The 9921-nt window shown below is 35.4% G+C and overlaps 3 protein-coding genes across 3 annotated transcripts; 2 read left to right on the plus strand and 1 right to left on the minus strand. All coding sequences in view use genetic code 12, as the record gives it.

The window, feature by feature from the left end:
- Nucleotides 1–1207: 1207 nt before the first annotated feature.
- On the plus strand, nt 1208–2518 carry VPS4 (AAA family ATPase; the record flags this gene model as incomplete). The annotated part of the gene is made up of 1 exon (XM_049409704.1): nt 1208–2518. One exon carries the CDS (start codon nt 1208–1210, stop codon nt 2516–2518), a length of 1311 nt encoding a protein of 436 aa, XP_049261176.1.
- Nucleotides 2519–2578: 60 nt separating this feature from the next.
- J8A68_005619 (uncharacterized protein) lies at nt 2579–3544 on the minus strand (the record flags this gene model as incomplete). The annotated part of the gene is made up of 1 exon (XM_049409705.1): nt 2579–3544. One exon carries the CDS (start codon nt 3542–3544, stop codon nt 2579–2581), a length of 966 nt encoding a protein of 321 aa, XP_049261177.1.
- Nucleotides 3545–7487: 3943 nt separating this feature from the next.
- J8A68_005620 (uncharacterized protein) lies at nt 7488–9921 on the plus strand (the record flags this gene model as incomplete). The annotated part of the gene is made up of 2 exons (XM_049409706.1): nt 7488–7526; nt 8069–9921. Coding segments are annotated over 2 exons (1892 nt in total), but the record flags the coding sequence as incomplete, so codon positions are not given.

Here is a 9921-nt window from a genome sequence, read left to right on the forward strand (position 1 = left end):
TGGGGTAAGGTTAATAATGACGAGCCGTATAGTTCTTATGTACTACAATGATAATGATATCAAAAATGATCATATATTTGTGACATGGTAGTACATGCACCCATCTTTATCACTCTAACTTTAAAAACAATAGAAAATCAAAATTGTGATCATCAGAACAATAGCTTCCAAGGAGAGGAGAGAAAGTTGGATTATTCACAGAGCTTGGCAATATTTCCCCGTTTAGACCCTTGGATTCCAAACTAGATATGTGCGCGATGTTACATTTTTAATTGTCAATTGGATACTAAACAACTAAGAGCTAGTGTAGTATATGGGTTTACCCCACAATAATATTCAGTTGACATCTATTGGAAACACATTCCCCTTTAGCTTTACACACCATATACCATTAAATCAAAATGAAATTATTGCCTATCAAATGTGTCACGTGATTATTGTTTAAGGATACACATTGTTGGGAGTTGATGTCGAGTTTATCCGACGACTTAATCTAGGAATATATCTTATATTATGGGACATTGCCGATAACATACATCTTTCTTGTTATTTGTCCAATTTAGTTAATAATTGTGAGTTAGCACTATTATAGTGAATTGTTAAGTTTATTAAGTTATCATTTTTTGCAATTATTCTTCTTTTTATTGATAAATTTTTTGCAAAATTTAGTCAATAAATAAATAAATAAATTCAATAAATAAATAAATATTTCATCTTTCTTCATTCATCAAGGTAATTATTATTATTATTATAATAACAGATAATCATCTTATTCCAATTAAATCTTAGTTTATGAAATTTAGAAGGTTTTTAGTATTTATATATAAATATAAATTAGACATTTTACACGACCCAATATTCTTTTTTTTTTTTTTTTTTTTTTTTTTTTTTTTTTTTTTTTTTTTTTTTTTNTTATTTTAACTCTTTTTTTTTTTTTTTTTTTTTTTTTTTTTTTTGGATTCTTTCTTTTTATTTTGTGATTGTTGAAGTCAATTATTCCAATGCAGTGGATTTTCACCTCTTTACTTTCTCTAATAACCGACTCCCACGCTTGAAGCAAAGTACAATCAACAGCTACCACATAACTTTTAATAGATCAACAGCATCAACAACAACAACAACAACAACAACAACAACAACAGCAACACAAAACAAAACAATAATAAATTAACATCATTCGCCCTCCCCCCCTCCCCCACGCACACATATGTCAGGAGCATCAGATTTTTTAAGTAAAGGAATAGAATTAGTTCAAAAGGCAATTGATGCTGATACTGCGACTCGTTATGAAGAAGCATACAAACTATATTACAATGGTCTAGATTATTTGATGTTAGCAATCAAATATGAAAAGAATCCCAAATCAAAAGAACTTGTCAAATCAAAATTCACGGAATATTTGACAAGAGCAGAACAATTGAAAGATCATTTGGAAAAACAACAAAATAAATCAAACTCGGCAGAAAGTTCAGTAAATGGTTCTACTAAAGCAAAGAAATCAGGCACAGGTGGAGGTGGTGAAGATGAAGATGACGCTGATACCAAGAAATTAAGAGGGGCATTGGCAGGTGCTATCCTTTCGGAAAACCCAAATGTTAAATGGTCAGACATTGCTGGATTAGATGGAGCAAAAGAAGCACTTAAAGAAGCAGTTATATTACCAGTCAAATTCCCTCAATTATTTGTTGGAAATAGAAAACCAACTTCTGGAATATTATTATATGGTCCTCCAGGTACTGGTAAATCTTATTTAGCAAAGGCAGTGGCAACAGAAGCAAATTCTACTTTCTTTAGTGTTTCTTCATCTGATTTAGTATCAAAATGGATGGGGGAATCAGAAAGATTAGTGAAACAATTATTCACAATGGCTAGAGAAAATAAACCTTCTATTATATTTATTGATGAAGTCGATGCTTTATGTGGACCTAGAGGTGAAGGGGAAAGTGAAGCACTGAGAAGAATTAAAACTGAATTATTAGTACAAATGAATGGAGTTGGTAATGATTCTCAAGGAGTTTTAGTTTTAGGAGCAACAAATATCCCGTGGCAATTAGATGCTGCTATTCGAAGAAGATTTGAACGTAGAATTTATATCCCATTACCCGATGTTGAAGCTAGGACAAGAATGTTTGAAATAAATATCGGTGAAGTCCCTTGTGAATGTACCCCACATGATTTACGAACATTAGCAGAAATGACAGATGGATATTCTGGTCATGATGTTGCCATTGTGGTTAGAGACGCTTTAATGCAACCAATTCGTAAAATTCAACAAGCAACGCATTTCAAGCCTGCTTTGGATGAGGATGGAAATGAGCGGTTCACTCCGTGTTCACCAGGAGACGAGGGTGCTAGAGAAATGAATTGGATGGATATTGGAACTGATGAATTAAAAGAACCACCATTAACAATTAAAGATTTCATAAAGGCTGTCAAAAATAATAGACCTACAGTCAATGAAGCAGATATCGCTCTTCATATTAAATTCACTGATGATTTTGGTCAAGAAGGAAATTAAATAGTTGTCACAATTTTAGAATACAAAAGGATTCAAAAATAAAGTAAATTTACAAAAGATTTAACGTTCTCTATAAGTATCATTATGATCATTATCAATTCTCATTGGTGATCTCGACCTCTCTCTATTTTTCATTTTATGTGCAAAGAGGTCATCATCATCTGTTGGTTGGGAAGAGGACTCACGAGATCTTCTACTACCAACCTGTGCCAATCGTCCCGCAAATAAATCTTGATCATCATTTTCTTCATGTTGTTCCTTAGATTGATTTTGTCTGTTACTACTTGGACGATCTCTTCTTTTATGCCTTGGCTTGTATGGCTTTCTTTCAGGTTCACCATGAATTAAATAATATCGGGAATATTGAGAAGCATTCTTCACCTTTCGGTCCAGTTGGAAAGCTTGTCTCAAATAAATAACCACAGATGACTCATCCTCCTCCATATCACCACTTTCAAATTGTTCTTTTGCTTGCTCAGCTTCAAGACCTAATCTATTCAAAAGGTTTTGCTGTTTACGAAATCGAATAATGGGATTGTATGGTTTACCTTCCCGTTGTTGTATAATACTTGAAACATATGTATGATCATCAAGACTTTCTAATTGTTTTTCCAGAGTTTCTATATTTGGATTAGAAGGAATAATTGATAAACCTTTTAATGCTTTTGAACAATCTTTATGAGTTTGAAATCTAATATTGACCAGTGAATCATTAATCCATTCAACTTTATATATTAATTGTTCATCTATTGGGAGTTGTTGATAGACTACCTTATGGATACCTTCATCATCGGTATCATCGACAACATGACTATAATTCAAATAGTAGTCAATATAACTTTTGATATCATCAGTAGACAAACTATCAACTCCTTGAAGATGTAACGCCTCTGGTCTAATTATTTCTGGATGACCATTGACATTTATGTCAATTGATTGTTGTTTTAATAATTCCTCTCTTTCCTTTTCTTCATCAAGAGTTTTAACAAGATATCCTCCATAAGGTGCAACTTCTGATTCAGACATAACTGTTTGTTAATAGATTTACTTCGTTCGTTCTCTCTCTCTGTTTATGTCTCTCTCTCTGTCTTATATCAATTGTTAATTTTTTTTAGTGCTGAGTAAATTTGAAAATCCCAACGAAGTAAAAATCCAAACATCAATAAATGAATTTTTTTACTTATGAGATTTAGTAATTGACATAAAATGCAAGTACAACTGAGGTGTTTGACTACTTTCTATGAACTGAAGTTTACAGAAGGAGTATCGGAAGACAACCTGGTCCAAGTGAATACCTAAGAGATGAATGTGTGTAACACTAAGACTAGATACAAAATGACGATCAGCAGAATAATCGAGGAAATGAAGAATAAAAGTTTTCTTTTCGAGAAATACCAGAAGAGGAAAACAGACCATATGCTCGCATTCTGTGCTTATTTGAAGACAAGGATTCTACTTTCTTATGGAAATGAACCACAAAACATTCAGAAGATTTATCCATTAAGGGCAAGAATACATTCAGAAGATGATATTACAACCAAATTAATAAGTAAACTTATCATGGCTCACATAGCAGCAGTGAGATTGTTGAATATTCGAATATTCGAGACTAATTTCCGGGGCCATTACAGAAACATTCGAAGAGAAGGATTCATATGGACCAGAGAAGCAATCAAGGACATCATCTGCAGGAAGTTTCTTTTTGATTGTCACCATGGAAGATTCCTCAACTATCTGGAAATATATTCCTTTGCTGCTAAAATTTCAATTTCATAAATCTTGCATTTAATCCTTTTTTTTTTTCCTCTAGTTGAGGGATTATTGTCATTGTATTTAGTGGAAAGCTCATAATCATCACGTTAGTGTTGTGGCATAAATTCCACTTGGTTCACTTTAGTAGGGAGACCCAAAGTCCTTGGTTATGACTACTATTTCTGGATTTGTGTTTAAAATAATACCACCGGTAAATTAAATGAGAATTCCGAGCCCTGAAAAATCATTCTTTACCCCAGGGCATACGTTCATAGATAAAATCTCCCAGGCGAGATTGTCGTGGCCATAACCACTCCTTGAAAATAGAGATGACTGAGATTGAAACACCTGCATCCTTGATTTTTATTCGGTTGACGCTTGGCTCTTTTTGATGAGCCAAAATTATGTGTCATCTACAGTTAAAATTAATGACAGCAAACTATTCCAGGAAAACATATTTGGTATCCTGGTGTTCTATTTAACATACTAACTGAAATAGAATTTATATCTTCAAGATGTCCTTGTAGTCATTATTGGATTTAGATACGATTTATCTTATAACTAGAGTCTTTCTGTCTCCTGTTTGACTGCAAATTTTTTCTGGACTCTAACTCTTGTATTTTGACCAAGCTAACTTGGGATTACTCACCAAGTAAGCTCAATATGTCTAACCATCGCTTCTTAGTGATGAAATATGTGGTAATGCAAGACTTCTTGTATGGTAGGTTATGTGTTGGGAATACGAGCATTGGTCTAATATTGGTTTGTGAGTGTTCATATTCATTAAAGAAAAATTTGGTTGAAAATTACTACCAAACAAATCTGAGAATAAATCGATGACAAATTTTCGAGAAAAGAGTTTTATCTATTCAATTGTTTATAATAACGATTTAAATATATATCGATGTATCTCTAACAGCCACGTTTTTCTTCATCCTAATCTTCCAATTTCGAGAGAGACAGGTTTATTTTCAATACTTAGAGGCAAAAAGAAACCTCGTTACTTTTTAGAGTTATGAATCATTACCTGATATGTTCTCCGGCATACCATTGTTAGGACGGCTTCATTTTCATTCTTTATGAGATTCACAGGAGCACTTCTCCCAGACGCTGAACGCATACTTTAAGCTTGAAAAAAGACAGTTGCCCTAGTGATAGAAATGGTTTGAATCATTTTATCTGTAATTCACGCAAACTTAAATTATGATCCCCTGCCAGTCGGATTATCGATCTAGCAAATATTTCAAAGCTTGACAAAATGCATGTATTCAATTAGCGGCACCGTGTTATGATATTCATTCCTTGCTATGTTATGTGCGAGTGGCCAATAAATATATCAGGTATGTTCATAAGCTCAGAAAATGGCCTGACGAACCCATCTACAGCAAGCACACAACCGTGTAATAAGATTATATAGGTATATTTGACGAGAAGGTTACATCTATATACGCTTTTGCCAATTAAATCGCCAATTAAAAGCAGTTAGGAGTTACACATTATGCATCCACAAGCGAGTTTATTGATTAATTCCAAGAAGAGCTTTCAAAACGAAAAGACGAAAATGTATCAGAAGACACCGTGAGCGAAGGTTATATCATGTCCAATTTCAAGTGCAGGAGATATAGAATGAAAATGCAACAGGTTATAGCATTTCTCAAGCACAACGGATATAGAATGAAAAACATCCTAACTTGCACAGATCCTATGGTTCGATCAAACGTTCTAAATCTATTAATGCACTAACTCATTCCCATGAATACAACCACGCCATGCCGTTTAATAACTCCTGAGATTGGCTGAAACTGCCGCGAGAATATTCTGAACCCAAGATAGAAAGAGAGTCCTCATTTGATAGTCGTAGCTGCTCGACACACAGAACAGAATGACCAAACGATCTGTATTCCCTTAAGATAAACATCAATTAAATTTGGTTCCATTATTGGTTTATGGTCATAGAGATTTGGAACATTGCTACTAGTGGTAAATTTATTAACTTCTATATGGTTTGAATCCATCAATTAGATTTGGTTTATTAAAGTAAATATGGGCCAATATTCGAATGGAGTGACATTTTTGTTCCATTTTTGTCAAAAATGTTTCCAAAAACGAAAGTGAGGTTCCCTTTTTAAAAAATATTTTCCAATTAATGATGTTTGTCTCTTTTTTATCTTAGAATAAACTACTCTTAAGAAATCGAAAAGCATACCTAACCATTCCTTGAAATCGTCCTCTGTCGTTAGAGTTATGAATTATTGACTGAAACGGGCTCCGGGAATTAATGTTATGAGTGTTTTTTCATTTTTATTTTATAAAATACACAGGAGCACCGCCCCCCATTGCCGCCTACGCAACACCTTTTCTTAAACTTGGGGATCTAGACAAGAGTTGCTGAAATTTGAGATTAGCATAAATGAGTGAATCTTAAATTCTGATCTGCTTCCAATTGGTTATAAAAGAAAGATTTCAAAGCTTAGCAAAAGCCATGGATTTGATTGGAGCCACCATTTTATATCGATTCCCATATTATGCTATACGCGGGCACCCAAATGTATCCATAAGGATAGGTTTGTAATAACATGCATATGCTCAGAACACTGCGTGATCAGCTCACCGACGGCAAGTACACAAACGCTTTGCTAACATGATATCTACATTGGTTATTAGTTACGTTTAGTTTTCAAGAGAAGCACATTTTACTACCAACCAGGTTATGTGCCCTATTGCGAACCAAATTAACCATACAGCTGTTTCCAACTTCCATATTGTGAATTTGCAAGTGTGTTTTTTATTGCTGTCAAGAATATTTGAATTGAATCGTGTCGAAAATTGATAGATGAAAGTCCAGAAACAAAAGAAGAAAATTTGCAAGAAGGTGTGGTTATACGGACATAGTCAACGTGCGATACACTATCTCCCTTTATTTTTCAATATTGATTGTTTATCAGATGAAATCAGTCCAGAGTAATGTGAGAATCAAGGAACGCAAGCAAAAATTGAAGATTCTTGCTTGATTGTGGTATTTGCCGTCCAATAAAAAAGAGGGAATCAACAAAATATAAGTATTGTCATAGCATGAATATGAAACGTTGGGGAAATCTTTCGCTACAGTTCAGTGAAAACAAAAACAAAAACAAATCCACGGGGATTCTCAAAACAACAATTTTTCCACATATAGGAATTTTAAAATATCGATCTAAGTTGGCCATTTAAGAGCAACATGAAGTTCACTGTCCTTGAAATGCACTTCTTCCGACTGGTAAGGTTCTACCACTAGTATAGGTTCATGAGATAACGCAAGTATCTTGTCTGGGGCCCATAGAAGAATTATCCTTTGGTAATAACTTCAAGCTAGCCCTGGTTCCTGAACATTACTACAAATTTTAAAAAATTGGAAATCGCTGGTAACCTGGAAAGGGCTTCGAGGAGCCCTGGTTCTAGGCCATTTCTACAAATTAGTTGGAAAGAGGTAATAACTCGGAAAGGGCTTCAAGCCATTGTTTTCTATCCTAAGGAAATTGTCGCAAACCTGAAAATACTCCGAACACGCCTTTCACATCCATTGCCCTTCCCTAAAATCAAATATAAATAGAAGGCTAATTCCATGCGGTTCAGATTAAAAGTTCCCTTCTTATAGCTGTATAGTTACAACTAAATTCCAACGTTTAATAAGTTAGATAGCAAACTAAAAGAAAGATAATTGTATTTGAACGAGATATGAAGTTATTTTTGTTATATCTCCTAGCCCTTTTGAGCTCAGTTTTGGCTGTGTTAGTAAACATTAACGGAGAAAAAACTCAGGAAATCGCTGATGTTCTTATTTATTCAGACAATGACGACTATATCATTAATGAGGACTCCTTTTATAGTCTTCAGATTGTTAATTCCAGTCCTAAAGTGGCAAATAGCGTCACTAACCATGGAGGATTATATGCTACCGTTTCATCTAGTAATGAAATCAAGGTCGGAGATGAGATTTCAGGTGCCCGATTCATCAACTACGGACTAGTTGCTTTGAGTTCACTTAAATCGGGAAAATCAGCTAGTTTTACAATTAGCGGGCCAACGTTTTTTAACGAAGGGTCTATATTTATTGGCTCAGATGGTTCACAAGGGTTTCCACTGCAAACTGTAAGCGGATCAAAAAGTTGGACAAATAATGGTTTGATACAATTCACTCAACGTGTAGCTGGAAATGGGGGCGTTTACTTCACGTATGATGGGCAAATGTATCAACACGGGACGATTTGCCTTCAAAACCAGAAGCACGTACAAACTGGCTCATTTATTGGAGCCGGGTGCATTATCCTTGAAGGGGAATCGACTTGGCAATTTGCCGTAAACGAAGAGTTTGAGCAAACCATCATTATGCGCGGTCCCTCAGTTAAGTTACGGTTTTACAAATCAGGTTTTGGCCGTGAACAACCTTACAAGGTAGTCGGATTCGGGAATCGTAACCTGATTGCTTTTATTGAGCTCGGCCATGCCGGTGACTTGTTTTACGACAAGACAACCGGGATTCTAAAGTTAGATGAGACAGACTTGGATATTTATTATTTTGACATTGGCTTAGGGTACGACCCAGACTTATTCATCTGGAGAACCGAGGATGGCGCATCAGGAGAAAACGCCCTTTTCTATAATGGTCCCGTCCCTGAAGAATCGAATAAAGAACCCGACACTTGTGTCAAATGCCAAGCATTCCCACCAGACCCTGGAGCAGTCCCTAGATACGAGACAACCACGGTAAGTAATGACAGATTTACCGTAACGCTTGAGATTTTGCACACTACCGATCCAGAGATGGGATACTGGTATGCTACGACTAGAACAGTTTATGACCATTACTATACAACATACACAAAAGACGATCAGGAAGTTAGTGCCTTGGTCAGTCTTGTAACCGATACAGATGGAGAAAAGAATTGGGTTACATCGGAATATCCCTATCCTCACACATACTATACTACTTATGTTTCGGATGGTCTGACCTACTCAGCGGAAGTTGTTGTTACAACACGTCCGGAAGGTAACTTTTACACTACAACTAACCAAATTCCAAATCAAACTTCTTATCTCACAACGTATGTCGAACAGGAAACTACTTACAGTGCGTATGTCATTATAAGCCTGGATAGTGAAGGTGTTTGGTACACATCCACATCTACCATTCCATATCATAATGCTTACACTACTACTTATATTGATGAGGAAGGTGACGCGAAGACTGGTGTGGTATTCATTACGACCGACGAGAACGACAACTGGTACACCACTACACTGAATTTTGAAAAGACTTTGTATACTACTACTTACACTGACGGTGATGGTGCCACACAGACTGGGGTTGTTCTCGTTAGCACTAATTCCGAAAAGGAATGGTACTCTACAACACTGAATTTGGATGACAATATGTACACCACTACCTATGTTAATGAAGATGGTGATACAAAGACAGGTGTTGTGATTGTTACTACTGATGAAAATGAGAGCTGGTACACTACTACTCTGGACTTCGAAGCAACATCTTATACGACTACATACACCGATGAAGATGGTTCCACCAAGACGGGAGTAGTTGTTGTTACTACTGATGACAATGAGGACTGGTACACTACAACACTGAATTTGGATGACAATATGTACACCACTAC

Source organism: Hemisphaericaspora subhashii (genome assembly GCF_019202705.1).
Source record: "Hemisphaericaspora subhashii strain CBS 10753 chromosome Unknown scaffold16, whole genome shotgun sequence".
Classification (NCBI taxonomy): Eukaryota; Fungi; Ascomycota; class Pichiomycetes; order Serinales; family Debaryomycetaceae; genus Hemisphaericaspora; species Hemisphaericaspora subhashii.